The 19970-nt window shown below is 40.3% G+C and overlaps 2 protein-coding genes and 1 pseudogene across 2 annotated transcripts in view; all 3 read right to left on the reverse strand.

The window, feature by feature from the left end:
- Nucleotides 1–3299: 3299 nt before the first annotated feature.
- Nucleotides 3300–6981, reverse strand: LOC127374250 (protocadherin gamma-A2-like; annotated as a pseudogene).
- LOC127375110 (protocadherin beta-16-like) lies at nucleotides 6870–15904 on the reverse strand. The gene is given in 6 exon segments (XM_051420946.1): nucleotides 6870–6878; nucleotides 9247–9894; nucleotides 9896–11247; nucleotides 11250–11643; nucleotides 15681–15817; nucleotides 15874–15904. Coding segments are annotated over 6 exon segments (2571 nt in total).
- Nucleotides 15905–17235: 1331 nt separating this feature from the next.
- The window catches only part of LOC127375111 (putative protocadherin beta-18), a 5598-nt gene continuing 2863 nt past the window's right edge, over nucleotides 17236–19970 (reverse strand). Inside the window, exon 2 of the mRNA XM_051420948.1 lies at nucleotides 17236–17245. Coding sequence (XP_051276908.1) covers nucleotides 17236–17245 — 10 coding nt within the window. The remainder of the gene's footprint in view (nucleotides 17246–19970) is intronic.

The following is a 19970-nucleotide window of genomic DNA, read 5'->3' on the forward strand; positions in this document are numbered from 1 at the left end:
CTCTGTGTAATCTACTGTATCCAAACGTTACACACCCTTCATGTCCAACCTTTAAATGAACCTTCAATTCTTCAATATCTCCTTTGTTTTTCTCAGTCTGAGAGTCAGTATGAGTCAAGAGTGAAACGTTATGGTTAAAAATACAAGTGGGTAAGCTTGGGAATACACATAAAGTAAGACAATACAGAGTGATCAGATAGATAGATAGATAGATAGATAGATAGATAGATAGATAGATAGATAGATAGATAATCTTTTCTCTGCTGATCCAATCTGACTGATAAGTCCAGTGACCTACATTTGAGCAGTGGAATTAAACATCTAATATGAAACTACTGCAACACTCATCCACAAGCACGAACAAATACTGACACATTTCACACCGTTTCTTATCCATGCAGCTAAAACTTGATTTCTGCACAGGTAGGGATGCCTACACTTAAATGGGTCACAGTAGTGCCATGCATCGTCCCCATGTTCACACATAATATTAGCATATACTGCTGCAGAGCATAACATTCTGCACATCATGATTGTGCATTATTCAGGCAGTGGCTGCGCAGAAGCAGCCAGATTATTAATATTAATGTAGTTTAAAGCCTAGGGTGTAAGCACATGACACACACAAATAAGAGCAATACAGCTGCCTGCATTACAAGACTAATAGCAACCATTTCAGCCTTGCATGAAAATTACTTTTAAAGCAATATCGGAGAAGATATGTGCCTTACAAACATTCATAATGTTAGGTTTGTCTGTTTGTTTCAATACAGTTTGTGTATGTTGGAAAAGAGATACAGAAGAAAAGAGCGAAAGCAAAAGAAAGAGATGGATGATAGAAACTCATTCAGGGTCAGCTGTGTTCCATATTGATTGTGGGAGTTGGGTATGGTGTTGATGTAATACTAACATGCATACGTATGCATGGTAGGTCTATATACGTGTACTGTGTGAGATTCAAGGAGAAAGAAAACTGATAATTATCTTACCTGCTGCATCAAAATGGAAGTTTCATTCGAAGAGTGCACCATGAAAGAAAGGGAGAAAAAGGAAAACTGTTAGTATGAATCCTGATAAACAGAAATGGATCATCTCTTGTCACATTATTTTACATTCATTTGTATATCCACAGTGAAATAATGTATAATATAATGGTTTGATCCAGTGAAATATCAGACACTGTGATATGTCTTGTTGTGTAATCAGCCCAAAGAAGTAAGGGCTACTCCAAGTTCATCAGTTGCTGAAACCAGTATGTTTCCTAATTCATTTAGCTATTTTTGGGGAAATAAAAACAAGATATTGTCAACCAAGCTAAAGCTTAAACCTGCTTAGCTTTGTTCTGCTCCATTTCCAGCTCACTGCAGAACACTGATAATAAAATTGCGTGCCGTGTGTTCCTCTTTTAATTGAGTCTTCAGAAGGTAGGTAGGATTGTTGCCATAGGAAGACACATCTCTCCTCTAATTTAACCTAATGCTGAATACGTCTGTTTCCGAACACTTAACTTATATGTCACTATGCTTCCTATATTTTTTAACCACCTTTGATGTTATTATTTAGAACAATGATGAATTATTAACCCTGACAACAAATCATTTTTTAAAAAGTGTCAAGAAAAAGAAATGTATGTCTACAGAAATGCCTTATGAAATATACTGTCTCTGTCTTATAACCAAATACACACAAAGTGTAGCTCAAAGGTGTTGCTATCCCACTCCTATAATTAAACACATCATGTTTCCCAACATTTAATAGCCTGCTCTGCACAAGACATTCCCATAAAACAAAACTAAGCTACCCTCAATATTTAAAAACACTGAAAACTCTCTGATGCTTGCAATTAAAATCAGTCATGCTGTTAAATTTACATACTTTTCTATGATTCTCCAATGTTGTCAACCACACTGCTTAAAAACTGCTCTTGTGACCCAGAAAATAATAAAACATTAAACACTGCTTGTTTTTTCTCTCTCTCTTTCCATGGCGGAAATTAGGAGCACAAATGAGCCTGCAGCTATAACACGAACAGGAACACACATGAATTCACATCGGAATTCTTTTGCTGCCAAAACCTCTCTGCTTCACTACCATGACATAGTCAGTAGAAGGCAGGCAGGAAAGCAAGCACACACACACACACAAACACACACAACACACACACACACACACACACACACACACACACACACACAAATCATCATTTAATTGTTATATAATACTCTAACCACTGACCTGAGTGCAGTTTCAAACTACGATACTTTTATAGATATAACATTATTTTGTTTTCTGTTGTTTATATCATTATCTCTCTTTTTTTTTACTGTTGTATGTCCTGAGCATTTGTGTCTTGATGCTGCTTTAATTCCACTGCTAATTTCAAAAAACAATATTATATATGAGAAAGAAAGAAAGAAAGAAAGAAAGAAAGAGAGGCCCAGCTGATTTTATACAATAGCTGAGCTTTTTAAAAGGAATCATCCTCCATTATGACCACCTGGGCACCCTGGTGGTCATAATGTTATGCAGCCTCATACACAACAAACTGTGACGCACTGTGTGTTCTGACACCTTTCTATGAGAACCAGAATTAACCTTTTCAGCAGTTTGAGCTACAGTAGCTTGTCTGTTGGATCAGGCCCCCAGGGGCCGGTCTCCCCCCCCCCCGTACATCAGTGAGCCTTGACTGCCCATGACTTTGTCTCCAGTTCACCGCTTTTTCTTCCTTGGATTTTTGTACCCACTTTTGATAGGGCACTGACCACTGCAGACCAGGAACACCCCACTAGAGCTGCAGTTTTGGAGACACTTTTGACCAAGTCATCTAATCATAACAATTTGGCCCTTGTCTGTTGGATCAGACCACATGGGGCCGTCCTTTCTCCCTACGTAAATAAGGGAGCCTTAACTCCCATTTTTTTTGTCTCCAGTTCACCGCTTTTTCTTCCTTGGACCACTTTTGATAGGTACTGACCACTGCAGACCAGGAACACCCCACTAGAGCTGCAGTTTTGGAGACACTTTGACCAAGTCATCTAATCATAACAATTTGGCCCTTGTCAAAGTTGCTCAAATCCTCACGCTGCCCATTTTTTCTGCTTCTAACACATCAACAAAATGTTAACTTGCTGCCTAATATATCCCACCCACTGTCAGGTGCCATGATAACCAGATAATCAGTGTTCACCAGTCAGTGCTCATAATGTTATGGCTGATCAGTGTAAGTACTTTGTATCATTGAATCGTACACATTTGAGGGCCAGAGCAGAGATGTAAGAAGAGAGGATGTTTAGTTTTATTTAACATCAAGTTTATTTTTCATCTGTATACAGTCGTAGTCTGTTTACATACTGTTCAATTAATAGCAGTGCAAAGCTCTTATTATGTCTCTATCACACCACAAATCGTGTTATTTTTTGAGATCATAAAGTAGCATTATCAAAACTTGGCTGCAGTGTACTCCACTAAAAAATGGACAATAATTAAAAGTATGAAGGCTGTTATACACAAATACATAAACAGAGGCAAAAACAAATATGCCACGACCAAGGCCAACAAAAGATAAATAGCTAGGACTACATTTCCTCAACTGCGTTACTGTCAGAAGATACAGTGAGAGTAGCCAGAAAAGTCCACCATGCATTTCAAATGAAGGAAATGAGACACATTAACCATATTAAATGTATTTATATCCCTCTCACAAAGGAAACATATTCCCGAAGATAGATAAGATTGTCTGTATGTTCAAGCTGGGGTCGTGGAGGGGATGAGGTTTAGGTTATATGCAAAGAGAACATTACAAAACATTGATTGACATGCACAAGTACTCCTGTAGAAAAATGTTGACTTTTTAAATATACATTGTCACAATATGTATTTTTCCAGTAATTCTATACAACCAGGACAAAAACGAATGTAATTATGAAATATTTGAAAGTCAGAGGGTCCAAATAAATTCACTGCACGGGGATTATTTTACAACATGTGTTTACACTATATTATGGCAGATTTTCATTTGACCAGATATACGGTGCGCCTACCCTTACCTTCAGAGTAGCTCTATCTGTACTAGCGCGCCTTAGGGTGCTTTTTTGATAAGCTGCGCTTCTTTTCTTTAGTGTGTCAGTGTCTGTGTTTGAGCTGAAGCGAAAATCGCCTCTCCACGACCCAGTGGTTAAGAATGAATCGTACCGCTCATCTTTCAGCAGCGTCCCACAACGGCTTATATCTGTAAAACTAGGGGTGCAGTAGGCCGTGGGGAAAACGGGGAGACTAGCGGCGGTTGAACGGTAAACATAATCACGCCGGCAGAGCTTAAAATAAAACACTCCACTGACTAAAAGGATGAAAAGAATGGAAACGCCAGCCAGAGCGATAATCAAATAGAGCGTTAAGTTATCGTTGTCCTGTGATTCGTCAGCAAACTCAAAGAGTTCGTTTAAAACAGGCAGCCCGTCTCCAATTGCTATACTGACTGTAACAGTGGCGGAGAGAGACTCGGGCCCGTTATCTGTTACTAAAACTGTAACAGTTTGTTTCGGTTCATCGTCCTCCATGAATGCTCGCACAGTCCTGATTTCTCCTGTATGCAGACCGACAATAAACAGGTTAGGCCGCGTTGCTGTGATTATTCTGTAGGAAAGCCAGGCGTTATGCCCAGAGTCGGCGTCCACAGCTACCACCTTAGTAACCAGGTAACCTCTAGGTGCTTCAACTGGCACCATATCTTCAGCAATGAACCCTGTGGTTTGGACAGGATATAGGACGACAGGTGTATTGTCATTTTGGTCCTTAATAAAAACGTTTACAGTGCAGGTGGTGGAGAGTGGAGGGTCGCCTCCATCTCGAGCTGTCACCTTAATCTGGAAGTGGACTAACTGTTCGTAATCAAACAGGCGTGATGTGAAGAGCTCCCCCGTTTCTGAGTTTATGGTAAGGAAGGAGGACACTTCTGAGTTTGTGTCCCTTGATATTTGGTACAGTATTTTAGAGTTAGACCCGTCATCAATGTCCTCTGCGTTCACTTTCATCACAAACGTGCCAACAGGTTGGTTTTCCAAGATGTTGGCATCGTACTTGCTCTGCTTAAAAGTCGGAGGGTTATCATTTATATCATTAACCATTATTGTTAAAACCTTTACACTAGAGAGTGAGGGAGAACCCGCATCAGTGGCAGTAATTGTGATGTTATACTCTGGTTGAAATTCTCGGTCTAGTATCCCGTCAGTCACCAACATGTAATAGTTTTTGACCTCTGATACAAATTTAAACGGAACATTGTCTGAGATTGTACAGGTGACGCGCCCACTACTCCCAGTGTCCAGGTCATAAACATTCATCAGAGCAACCATAGTTCCTGGTTTGGAGTCTTCGGCCACGTTAGGAGAGGCTGACTTTATCTCTATGACAGGTTTATTGTCGTTTACGTCGATGATGTCAACTATAAGCTTGCAGTGAGAGGCCTGACCACCACCATCTTTAGCCTGAACATCCAGCTCGTGCGTACTAGCCTCTTCATAGTCAATAAGACCCGCCACCCGAACTTCTCCACTCAGGGGGTTAATTTCAATAACTCCCCCCATCTTGTCTGACAGGTGACTGAAAGAGTATGTAATGTCTCCATAAACACCTTCGTCTAAGTCCGTGGCATTCAGCGTTGCTATGGCAGTCCCTATGGCCGAGTTCTCTGGCACAGAAGCTTTGTAAACTCGCTGGCTAAAAACTGGGACATTATCATTGGCGTCCAAAACACGGACGTGGATAGAAGCAGTTCCTGATCTGACTGGATTTCCCCCGTCAATTCCATTGATTTTCAGTACATGTTCAGCTTTTGCCTCCCGGTCCAAGGGTTTTTTCAGAACTAGTTCCAGATAAGCATTGCCGTTTATTTGGGTGCTCATTTCCAGTGCAAAGTGATCATTGGGGCTCAGTTTATATTCACGGACCGAGTTGGTTCCCAGATCTGGGTCATGCGCGCTCTCCAAGGGAAAGCGTCTCCCCAGAACTGTGGATTCGACTAAATCTAGTTGTATTTCCCCTGCAGCAAACACTGGACTGTTGTCATTTATATCTGCAACATCTAAAACTAAGCTGTATGCTTGAAGGGGATCTTCAAGTAGGAGCTGATACTGTAGGGTGCAGACACTGGCTTGCGCGCAGAGCTCCTCTCGGTCTATCCGTTGGCTGATCAAAAGATTGCCTGACGCAGTGTCCAGTTCACACAGCTGGCTAGTTCCTTCTGCAACAACACGGGCTCGACGAGCATCAAGCTCCGTCACTCCCAGCCCCAGATCCCGCGCAACATTCCCGATAACCGACCCCCGTTGCATCTCTTCTCGAAGGATATAACGGACTTCTCCAAACGAAACACAAAAAGGAGGCAAAACCATAAAAATGCAGCCACCATTTGAAGTTACTTCTCTTTTCCATTATTGAAGGTGCCTTCAGAGACAGATGCACTGCCAACGTTATAGTTAAATCCTAAACATAAAAATAGCAACTGAAAATGCAGCTGTAATCCAACGGTTCCCTGCTTCTCTAGCTGAGTTACTCATGCTCTATTAGGGAAGCTGTCCGCTTGGATTCCTCTCTCTCTGTGCCCATTTCACAACTCCTCTCTCTTTCTCTCTCTCTCACTCTGTATGTCTCTCTCACTCTGTATGTCTCTCTCTCTCTCTGTCTCTCTCTCTCTCTCTCTCTCTCACACACACACACACACACACACACACACACACACACACACACAGAGAGAGAGAGAGAGAGAGAGAGAGAGAGAGAGAGAGAGAAACACACAGTCTCTCTCCTCCCTCTCCCTCATATACAACCAAACATGAGCATGCCTACACAGCCCTCGGCTCCAACCCAATGCTCTAGTTCCACTGGCACAGATAGAGTGAGACACGACATAGCATCCATGAGTCAGACATTATAAAAGAGCGTCACCAAGAGACTGGGATGATAATTACAACAGTATATGCTTTAAGAAACATGCATTACATTTGCAGATTTTTTCATATAATTTTTCACTGTGACCAAGATAAGATCAGCCAAAAATCAGACTGTGATAAATTCATATTATAGTAAATTATGCCCTTAATATTTGAACATTTGTGTTTGAAGAAACAGGGAATGGACAGAATAAAATCAACACCTATACAATGTAATGCAATCCTATACAATGTTTTTGCTGTGGATAGCACCTCTGCAAATGTTGCAGTGCTTAATTTTTGTTGATATTCTCAGGGATGTGTTGATAAATCCCTGTGACACAACGATTTAACTTTTCAGTTAACTTAAGTTTGTGGTGCTCTGCACTGTATTACACTGCATAGGGGCTGATCACTACAACACTATATGTTGGCCATGGAAACCTTCAGGTGTTTGGGATCTACAATCTCTCAGCCACATAATCTATAAATTAGGATTTAAATTGTTTTGCTTCAGTTTATTAATCATCATAAGCTCAAGTATGGATCAAAATAAATTCTAATGACCCCCCAAAGTGAAAGATTTGATGTTAGTCACATAAAAAAAAATAATTGGCTAATATTTGTATAATTCATTAATAATACATAGTTTTTATTGTATGTTAGCTGTTTAGACAGGCCATGTAATAATTTGCTTTGGATTTAAGTTACTTTATTCAGATAAATTCTGAACACATTTTATATCAGTTTGGAGAAATGCTGCATGTAGTTTAGTCTAACTTCAACTACCTTAATTTACCTGAGTTACCTAAACAATAAATACTCACTACTCAAATCACACATCTTTCATATATTTGAGTAACTTAAACGGTTTAAGGCAATCGGTTTCCACAAACAGTTTCCTCAACATGAGTTGAACTATGTTGACAGTGTAGTCTACATTATAAACAAGGACGTTACTGCTGATCCACTTCTAAAGAACCATACTGAGTTTGCTCCCTGCATATTAATCCCAGTCTGGTGAACAAAAGTCCAGAATTTGTACACCAGGGAAGTCATTGCACTTGATTCAACTTCTTCCCTGTGGTCTGTGGTACAGAGCACTCTATACCCAAACAACCAACACAAAAACAGCTTCTTTCCACACACCATCACACTCACAATCAAATCCGCCATGCAAAGTCTGTGGCAAACACACCGCCCACAAAATCACCTCACTGATATAAATTGTACAATAACTAGTACATAAGTTCCCCTCATTATGATTGGCAGGTCTGGCTGTATACTGTAGATATACTTTTCAATCAACATGCACATAAAACAAACACTGAATGATGAGTAATGTATTAATCATTGATCATAACATTTTATGGAGCAGAGAGTGGATGTCTGAAGAAGCTGCAGCACTTCTAAGCTTTGTAAAGTTGATCAAATTTGACACTAAAATAAGCATTAGAATTAGTAATTTATGTTGTACATATAAAGATGCTGAGTTGTCTATGTGCAGGTGTGTTTACTCTCAAGCCAAAAACTCAAAGTTTAGGAAACAGATTTTTTATTGGCCAGTTAAAAACTTAGCGATTAATGTACATTGGCAATTTGCATCCAGTACTAATGTTCAGTGCCAATGTAACATTTGTTGGCAGTCACCTCACCTGTATCATAGACAAAAGTTTACTGTATCTCAATCTGTCCTTTTCATAGGCATAAGTGACAAAACATAAATGTCTGCGTTCCTCTATCTACAAATGACATTGAAAAGGTTTTAATGAAATAAAAAAATCAAACACAATAAAATATGAGATACAAAATTTTTCTTTTGATTTCAACATGAGTAAATGATGAAATTAAAGTAATAAAACTCAGTGAGACCAGAAACAGACACCAGGATAGAAAACAGAGGCCATAGTGCCCAAATCAGTGATCAGCACCAAGGACAGATACATTAGTTACAACAGGCACATCAAAGAGGCTTCATATGAACAAATAGGGAAAGCCTTTGTGTGTGTGTGTGTGTGTGTGTGTGTGTGTGTGTGTGTGTGTGTGTGTCTGTGTGTCTGTGTGTGTGTGTGTGTGAGAGAGAGAGAGAGAGAGAGAGAGAGAGAGAGAGAGAGAGAGAGAGAGAGAGAGAGAGAGAGCAGAGAGAGAGAATGTGTGTTTTATATTTTCGACAACAGACTCATCAAATGACACTCATATGAACCCTAACTGCATGTGTCTGTGTGTGTGTGTGTGTGTGTGTGTGTGTCCGTGACAGAGAGAGAGAATATGTGATTCACTAATGTGAATCTGGGAAAAGTGATACAAAACACGTGCCTACCTCAGGAGAACCATTACAGTCCCCAAAAGCATCTACAAAGTCACTTGGACTTTTCCTCAGAGTCTGGTCAGCAGGCAGTGTGTTGTCATTGTAAGATGTTACGAACTTAAAGTCACTGGTTCTAGATCCTGTTGTCAGGTATGCGTCATAATTGTAAGCGCTACGTAAAGTTCCTGTGCCGTCAACATCTGCATAATTAGGAGGGAGATACGCACTAGGGATGGCAACTGCTCCATCAAACAACAGTCTGGGCTTTCTCCTGCGACAAAACCTCACACCCAGGATGATGATGATGAAGGTCAGAAAAAGGGTGGACACAGACACCAGCGCGATGATCAGATAAGAGGTCAGTTTGGAATTCTTCTCATCATAAGAAATATCCTTCAGTTCTGGCACCTCAGCCCAGTTATCAGAAATAAGTAAATACATGGAGCAAGTGGCAGAGAGAGAGGGCTGTCCGTTATCTTTCACTGACACAATAAGGTTCTGTTTCATGCTGTCTGATTCAGAAATGTCCCGCTGTGTCCTGATCTCTCCGCTGTGGAGACCAATAGTGAAAAGTCCCGGATCAGTGGATTTGACTATATGATAGGACAGCCAGGCGTTCTGTCCGGAGTCCGCGTCCACCGCTATCACTTTGGACACCAGAGAACCCTCCGTGTGCAGCTTTGGGGACCAGCTCGGTCATGAACGAGTTGCCCTCCGGGGCGGGGTACAGTATCTGAGGAGAGTTGTCATTCACATCAGATATAAAGACACTGACGGTCACGTTGCTGCTGAGCGGAGGAGAACCGTTGTCTCTGGCCATCACGTGGACTTTAAAACTCCTGAACTGTTCATAATCAAACGACCTCACAGCGTGGATCACCCCCGTGTCTCCGTTAACAGACAGATAGGAGGACACCGGGGCACTGTTCACCTCACCAGCTAACAGAGAATAAATCACTGTACCGTTTTGTCTCCAGTCGGGGTCTCGAGCAGTAACGGAACATAAAGTGGAGCCAGGTTTGTTATTTTCAGTCACATATGCGCTGTAGGACTCTTCCTCAAACACAGGTGGGTTGTCGTTGATGTCTGCTACAGATAACTGAACAGTTTTAGAGGAGGACAGAGGTGGAGAGCCCTCGTCAGTGGCAGTGATTGTAATGTTGTAATCAGACACTAGTTCACGGTCCAGTTGTCCTGTGGTCACCAGAGAATAATAGTTTTTAATAGAAGGAACCAACTTAAAAGGGAAGTTTTGTTGAATGGAGCAGCGGACCTGTCTGTTATTCTCAGAGTCTCTATCCTGTACATTAATGATGCCCACCTCTGTACCAGGTGGGGTGTCCTCTGGAATGGGATTTGTCAGTGATTTCAAATCGACTACAGGAGCGTTGTCATTCACGTCAGTGATAGAAATTATTGCTTTAGCATATGATGACAGTCCTAATCCATCTTTTGCTTTAACGCGTATTTCAAATGATGTGGTAGTTTCATAGTCAACTGTGCCTATTATTCGTATCGCCCCCACTTTACGGTCAATGCTAAATATCTTCTTCACATCCTCTGAAACATGTCCGAAGTCATATGTCACATCTCCATTGACTCCCTCGTCTACATCAGTTGCACTCACTGTGACCACCACAGTGTCTAAAGGAGAGTTTTCAGGCAGACTGGCTTTATAAACTGCCTGACTAAACACTGGGGCGTTATCATTAGCATCCAGCACAGTGACGTGTATGACTACAGTACCTGATCTCTGAGGAGAGCCACCATCTAAAGCTGTAAGGAGCAAATTGATCTCCTGTTGTTTTTCACGATCAAGCTCTTTATCAAGAACAAGCTCTATTGTGTTTCCATTAGAAGCCAAAATGAAATGTTCATTCTTTTTCAGGCTGTATTGTTGAACTGAATTTTGTCCTACATCCGCATCGTGCGCCTCCTCTATCACAAAACGAGCTCCCCTGACTGCAGACTCTTGAATTTCTATATTAATCGATTCTTCGTTAAATTGAGGGCGTTATCATTAATATCTTGAATGTGGAGACTAATCCGATGGAGCTCGAGAGGATTCTCCAGCACGAGCTCATGTTGTAGGATGCACGAAGCCTTTTCTCCACAAAGCCCCTCTCGGTCAATCCTGTCTGCAACAATCAATTCTCCGTTATTCAGGTTTATGTCACAGTAACGCTTCTCAGTCCCATCGGTGTCAATACGGGCTCTTCGGTTGGACAGCGCACCCGTCTTCAGCCCGAGATCCTTGGCAATATTTCCAATAACTGATCCTCGTTTCAACTCTTCAGGAAAAGAATAGCTCATGTCTCCATACGCGCCATGCAAAAAAAGAAGCAGGAAATAAAACCCGCATGTTTGAAACAGGATTATTTTTTCGAATCCATCATCAACGATGAGTTTCTAACCGGTTGAAGAATGAAGCGAACAAAGACAGTTCAAACACATAGCACGAATATCAGCTGCGATTCCGGGGGTAGTGTCCCTATCAAGACACAAGAGCACAATAATATGTGTCCACACCAGAGGATAGAGGAATTCAAACATCTTAAGGTTGGTGTATAGCGCCACCGTGAGTTAGATTAAACAAAAGACGCTGTTAAAAAATAAAAAAAGGAACAACTTCAAATTGACTGTAACCTGCGCTGCCTAAAACTACTGTTATGCATATAAAAATGTCACTGCAACTACTATGATGTATAAGCAATATGCATCAATAAAATCAATAATGTTTTGTTTTTAATCATGTGTTGTGTTACTGTGAGAATGCAGTCTTGGTTCTGTGCTGTATTTCTTCACACAGTGATTAGTCAGTTACTTGGCCTCATGTTCACCATAACATTACTGCATACACTTAATCTAGGTAAATAATGGTCGCAGGCAGGTATTTCCTGTGACCATCTGAGGTAACCTGATGCAGTGATCCCAGTATCTGTGTTTATTTTGTCCCCCTTCAGGATGTAATGCTAACTTGGTGTTCTGCATGAGTTCTGGATATATTGGGCATAAAATGTTGAGCTACTTGTAATGCCAAGACCAGCACCTTTTTGAACTGTTAGATTTCTTACTTCTACTGTTGTCCTGTTGATATGGTCTGATTATATCCTATATTGATGAAAGTGTGTGGGAAACTTAACTAAAAGCTACTGAAAATATATCATGTGTCCATCATGTTTCTTCTTCAAGTTTGGAGTAATCTACGCACCATATTAACTATGTCATTAGAGTAGATTCTCTCTCAGAGCTCTGTCTGTATAACAAGTTGCAATGACTTTTGGATTTCTGTTTTGAATTTTCTTTATTTGTTTCAGTCTGAACATACTGCAGGTAGTTTTATGTCCTTTGTGAAGTGAATGCATGTTTGTTAAATATACTAATGCTAATAGGTTTTCATTGAAATCCAGAAGGAGGGAAATATATTCAGCTTTGGCCTCCACTTGCTCTGATTCTTTTTATATTGTATATGAAAAACATTGCACGTATTTACATATTATAATTCAAATACATAAAAGACAAGCTCATAATATTGTAATAATGGGAATTCACGCACACTGCTCTTTCATTCAAGAGTAACTCATAATACCAAGAGGGACTGAGGGGGCAAAATGATAAGTTGATGGTCATATATAAATAAATGTCTTAAATGCAAGAACAGAGTGAGGGAATCACCCTTTGTCACAGGACACTTTAATCTGATCAATATAGTGACAAATTTTTGTTTCTTGCCTAAGGAAAAAAGGCCACTACCCTTAAAAACCACTTGTACTAAGTATACAAACGTGTAAAACACTGCAGAACTACAAATATTTTGGTGATTTAAGGTGATTACAATAATGTACCATGCAACATACAGTTAAAGATGGACTCAACAAGCCTTTGTCCTCCTGAAAAAGAGGAAAACAAAACAAACTACCTCCTACCATGATAGAATAGAGATACAGGATATAGTTTGTCATTGAGTATTAACAACACAAGAAATCAAGTAGACACCAAAATCACTGTAATAGAAAAACAATTTGGGTTACCTGATATTCAGTCAAGTTACAACTTCATCTACAACACAAGGCCAAGCCTGGATCTACGGATTGAAAACGCAGACTGAACAGGTCATTCCTTCAGAGTGTATCATTAAACCGAGCGGAAACACTGCAGAAATGTCCATTGGACTGCAATTAAAATTAAAATGTCTGTACTGTTTTAATTCTGCATTTGTATTATCTGTAGTTTACATTCACAGTGGCCTTGACCAGAGAGCAATCAGCTAGAACTCAAACAAAAGGAAGTCTGAACAAACACACCAGTTGATAAAGGTTAGTGGACTGGATTCAAATGTAAAGACCTACAGGTCATGCCATGCACCAACAGAACCAGCATTAGACAACTATCTATTTAGGGTTTCAGTCATTCAGCTTTTTAAGGTATAGAAATCAGTTTTCTGGAAATTATTGTGACATTAATACTGTGGCCATAAATGTAAGGCCAATGTATGTATTTACTTGTATTGATGTGGCAGACAGTCCATACCAGTGTGTAATTGAGATCCAAAACAAGCAGCAGTAGGTCAAGAAGAAGTCATCAAGAATAAAGAGTCACAAAGCTCAACCTGAATGTTCCTTCTGAGACAAATGGCACAGTAATGCAGGTATATGAATAAGAGTTAGATGCATGAGAATTTAGTTGTTATTTGTTTGATGTTTGTCTGGTTTTAAGAGGAGAGACAGAGAGAAATTTGCCTGCCAGAGACCTTTAGAGGAAGAGAAAATTAATATAAATGGCACACATACAATCTGCCGCAGGTCATCAGTGAAACTTACTCACACTGCAGCCTTTATGCTTCAGCTGATTAGGGATATAGCAGGTAATTTTAGGACAAACTTAGCAATGATTTGATTTAAGCACTGACATTAGATGTTTGTCAAATGTTATAATATATTACAATAGTGAAAAAGTAAAGATCAGAGTATTTGATAATGGTACAAGAACAATATTCTTTAAAAATGAACATTGACATGAACAATAAAACATACTTTATGCAAATCAAACACCAATAACACATCTACAAATGAATAATCAGCCCTGGCAAACTGACAGAAGATAAGACTAGAATTAGAAAAATAATAAGTTAGGACAAACACATATAAACTGTAAAAATAATTTGAACAAAGAAACATTCTGATGAATTGGACAAAAGATACAGTTTTCAAAACTCACTGCTACACTACTACACTGTGTCAGGGGGTGTATTGATATTTAAGAAAACTGAAACTAACAACACCTATCTAAAACTAAAAACAGACTGATGTCACATCTTGAGCAGTGTGAGTCATTGTTTAATCAAATTGATTTTGGAAACTAAAATAAAATGTTAAGAAAATGAAATAGTTTAACAAGATAGAGAAAAAGAGGCACAAAATGACACCACGACAACCAATGATTACGGACGAGGTGAGTGTAAAAAATGATCCAGCTATCAGCTATGCAATTAATTCAACATGTTTCTTTGATTTCCAATTAATCAATATAAATTAAACTCAAGTACGATTAGAAACGTGACAACTGACCAAGCTGCAGTTTTTGAGGCGTTGGGAATGAACGTGTTGCAAAAGAAGAGGTCAGGCGGCCTACATTAGTGATCCAGCACCAAAGGACAGCGAAACAATATGAACAGATGAAGGTTTGACTGCGTGTGTGTGAGATAAGGTATGAGAGAAAGAAAAAAAAAGTGTGAGTCAATGAGTAAGTGAGCGTGTGTGTGTGTGTGTGTGTGAGTGAGTGTGAGAGTGAGAGAGAGAATATTTGATTCACTACTGTGCCAAGACTGGGAAAAGGTGATATGAAACACGTGCCTACCTCAGGAGAACTATTACAGTCCCCCAAAGCCCAGCTCTACAAAGAGTCCACTTGGACTTTTCCTCAGAGTCTGGTCAGCAGGCAGTGTGTTGTCATTGTAAGATCGTCACGAACTTAAAGTCACTGGTTCTAGATCCTGTTGTCAGGTATGCGTCATAATTGTATAGCGCTACGTAAAGTTCCTGGCCCCGTCAACATCAACGTAATTAGGAGGAGATAAGCGCTGGGGATGGCAACTGCTCCATCAAACAACAGTCTGGACTTTCTCCTGCGACAAAATCTCACACCCAGAATGATGATGATGAAGGTCAGAAAAAAGGTGGACACAGAAACCAGCGCGATGATCAGATAAGAGGGTCAGTTTGGAATTCTTCTCATCATGAGAAATACTCCTTCAGTTCTGGCACCTCAGCCAAGTTATCAGAAATAAGTAAATAGCATGGAGCAGGTGGCAGAGAGGGCTGTCCGTTATCTTTCACTGACACAATAAGGTTCTGTTTCATGCTGTCTGATTCAGAAATGTCCCCTTTGTGTCCTGATCTCTCCGCTGTGAGATTAATAGTGAAAAGTCCCGGATCAATTGATTTGACTATATGATAGGACAGCCGGGCGTTCTGTCCGGAGTCCGCGTCCACCGCTATCACTTTGGACACCAGGGAGCCTCCGTGTGCAGCTTTGGGGACCAACTCGGTCATGAACGAGTTGCCCTCGGGGCGGGGTACAGTATCTGAGGGAGAGTTGTCATTCACATCAGATACTCGAAGACACTGACCGTCACGTTACTGCTGAGCGGAGAACCGTTGTCTCTGGCCATCCCGTGAACTTTAAAACTCCTGAACTGCTCATAATCAAACGACCTCACAGCGTGGATCACCCCGTGTCTCCGTTAACAGACGAATGGGAGGACACCGGGGCCCGTTCTCCTCACCAGCTAACAGAGAATAAATCACTGTACTGCGTTTTGCTCCAGTCGGGGTGTCGAGCGGTAACGGAACATAAAATTGGACCAGGTTTGTTATTTTCAGTCACATATGCGCTGTGGGTCTGTTCCTCAGAACTGGGGTGGGTTGTCGTTGATGCTCTGCTACAGATAACTGAACAGTTTTAGAGGGAGGACAGAGGTGGAGAGCCCTCGTCAGTGGCAGTGATTGTAATGTTGTAATCAGACACTAGTTCACGGTCCCGATTGACCAGTGGTCACCTGAGAATAATAGTTTTACATGGAAGGAACCAACTTAAAAGGGACGTTTTGCTGGATAAAGCAGCGGACCTGTCTGTTATTCTCAGAGTCTCTATCCTGTACATTAATCACGATGCCCACCTCTGTACCAAGGTGGGGTGTCCTCCAGTATGGGATTTGTCTAGTGATTTCAAATTGATTTTAGGAGCGTTGTCATTCACGTCAGTGATATGAAATTATTGCTTTAGCATATATTGAAAGTCCCTAATCCATCTTCTTTACTTTAACGCTTGTTTCAAATGATGTGGTAGTTTCGCAGTCAACTGTGCCAATTATTCGTATCTCCCCCCACTTTACGGTCAATGCTAAAATATCTTCTTTACATCATCAGTAATATGTCCAAATTCATAGGTTACATCTCCAGTGACTCCCTCATCTGCATCAGTTGCACTCTCTATGACCACCACAGTGTCCTGGAGAGTTTTCCAGGCAGACTGGCTTTATAAACGGCCCTGACTAAACACTGGGGCGTTATCATTGAGCATCCAGCACTGATGGACGTATGACTACATTACCTGATCTCTGGGGAGAGCCACCATCTAAAGCTGTAAGGCAGCAGATTGATCTCTTGTTGTTTTCACGATCAAGCTCTTTATCAAGAACAATCTCTATTGTTTCCATTGGAAGCCAAATGAAATGTTCATTCTTTTTTTTTCAGACTGTATTGTTGAACTGAATTTTGTCCTACATCCGCATCTTGCGCCTCCTCTATCACAAAATAGGCTCCCCTGTCTGCAGACTCTCCTAATTTCTATATTAATCGATTCTTCCTTAAATTGAGGGCGTTATCGTTAATATATCTTAGAATGTGGAGACTAATCCGATGGGCTCGAGAGGATTCTCCAGCACCGGAGCTCATGTTTTTGGGATGCGCGAAGCCTTTTCTCCCACAAAGCCCCTCTCGGTCAATCCTGTCTGCAACAATCAGTTCTCCGTTAATTAGGTTTATGTCGCATTAACGCTTCTCAGTCCCCATCGGTGTCAATACAGGCTCTTCGGTTAGCAATAGCTCCCGTCTCCAGTCCGAGATCATAGCTCTCTTCCAGCAACTGATCCTCGTTTCATCTCCTCGGGAAAAGAACAGCTCATGTCTCCATTAGGCGCAGGGCAAAAAAGAAGCAGGGAATAGAAACTGAGCGGCGCAAACGCGATCATTTTGGGATCCGTCATTAACGTTGAGGTCCTAAGAACGTTAAATAATCGACGCAACACTCACAGTTCAACCACAAAACACGTTGAGAAACAGCAAATCAGCGTGAGTGTGTCTGTCTAGACCCCGTAATGGGCGTACAAGAACGTCGGTCCCACAAGGATAGAGGAATTAAACCAATTTAAGGCTGGTGTATGGCGACACCGTGGGTTAAGTTCCAACAATAACACTTTCCTTTTAAAAGCAAAATGAACCGTCTTAGGACTGTTTTTGCCTACATAACCATGTCCACTATTCCTCTAAGAAAACATAAGATAGATTTATTCAAAGTTTACAATATTTGGAACTACAGTGACCCACAATTCCAAACTTAGACACTTGTACAACAGGTAATTCGGTGCACATCCTAGACTGATTCACATCTTGGACAAAACCCTGGACTTTTCAAGCCTGAGCTTTTTTTTTCAGAAAGCTACATGCCAAAACCAGTCTTGTAAAAGAGTGCAAGGCATTAAATAACAACTAGTGAGGAAAGTAATCTTTGTCAGACAGAAAATAGCACTAGTTTCCTTCATGCACAGGAGCTTTAAATAGATAATAATAATCAGATAATCCTCTAAAATGTTATCAGATAGACAGTTATGCAAAAAGTAGACCAGGCTCCTGTCCATATTCACTATATGTGGTCTGGCAAAATACCCAAAACCAACATTTTGTCACCATGGGCACATCAGGAAGGTGTGAAGCCCTGGACTTTTTAATAGTTATTTTGTATTGCTTGAATTTGGCTACATACTGAGTTAACATTCTGGCACAGAGACATTGAGATGTATTTCTGTATATGTATTCTATTTAAAAATAGCTCCCAGTATGAATGTAGTGTAGCACATGCATGACTGCAGTGAGCCGGCTAATTGCTACCTGAAAACATCTATTTTGCAGGTTTACAAGTTATATTAAAATCACTGTTACCATTTATCACCAGACTGTACAGGTTTGGTATACTGAACACTTTGTCTACTGTGGGATTAGGATAGGTACCTTCCCATTCAGTGCCCTGGTTTTATTCCATCACATTATTGGAACTGATACATTTTGTTCTGATTCTTTGTATTGGCTGCATTCCTATATTAAGATATAGCCATATAGTTTTAATGTCATGTATTGTAATGAAGAGTTTTAAAGCTGAAAAGACAGAATAACTGAAAGATATATTAACTAAATCCATGTCCTATATGCTCTAGAAATACTGTTGTCACCCAGTTCTAACTACATCCCAGTAGAAAACAGGACTATGTGGATTAATCTTGGCCTATTGTCTACAATGAGCTTACAATTTTGTGGTGACAAATGTGTCATTACTCAAGTTCTTGAAAGAATGAGGAGGCATGCATTATGTCGATGAATACGGAAAAAGTGTTTCAATTAAGGCAGACAACAGTTTCTATTACTACATTATCTTAGTACAACGAACTGAAAACAACAGAAAGAACTCTCGATGCAAAAACCCCAAAGAAGTCAGTGTTTGCGGTGCAGGAAACACCAGTCTTGACACTTACCTACACCACTATACACGAACTAAGGATTACACTGCTTTGTACTGCAAGCCTAAGTAATATTGTGTGACAATTTTCTGTAAGTTATTGCCGTTATTTCATCTTACTATCCACTTTGTGATGAGCAGGAAAAATGGCCCAGCCTACACCTCACAGCAATATCTTTCTTCCTAATCCAAAAATGGACAAAAAGCCAACAAATCTCTGCCCTAAAAAGCCACAAAATACAGGCGAAAGAATAGGTAAACAATATGCTCCAAAAACACAACTAAAAAGATGGTCTACTTACTGTAGCCAAACATCTTCATAGCAGTAAAATCAGAGCTTACACGGGAGGTTTGGGATAATGGCACTTGAGATATCTCATTGGAACGAAGTGACTTTACAGTTGAAACTGACTAAATACATATCATATAAAAACAACTCATTATTTTCTCACAATTAAACTCCATCTCAAAATGTGGTTGAATCTGACAGCAATAAACAAAACAACACTTGAACTAATTTAGCACACATGATAATGAAGAAGAAGTTGACTGGCTTTAAATGCAACAACCTACATTCTTCAGGCAGCCTTCCAAAAGTCGTGTCCACACCTGTTTTTGTATTTGAGTCCAATAACATTCTGTGGAGGTTTTCAGTCATCCTGTTCTTGAGATACATAAGGCAGGCTGCTGTGAACACCATAATAATATGTCTCTCAGCTGCTATAGAAACGATCCAGTGCTTGTTAAAATATTTAGCTACCAAATTCCAGCAATTGTAAATGACATATGGTGGCAAAGATGGCCACAGACATAATTTCCTCTTCTTAATGATGTGTGACTATGAGACATTCTCGTATTGACAGTCACTATACTGATGCTGATTACTGATTACATTGCACACTGTCACTGCCGCTATAGATATTATTTTTGCATTGATAATAAAACAA

The sequence above is a fragment of the Dicentrarchus labrax genome, unplaced genomic scaffold (assembly GCF_905237075.1).
Source record: "Dicentrarchus labrax unplaced genomic scaffold, dlabrax2021, whole genome shotgun sequence".
NCBI classification, from domain to species: Eukaryota; Metazoa; Chordata; class Actinopteri; family Moronidae; genus Dicentrarchus; species Dicentrarchus labrax.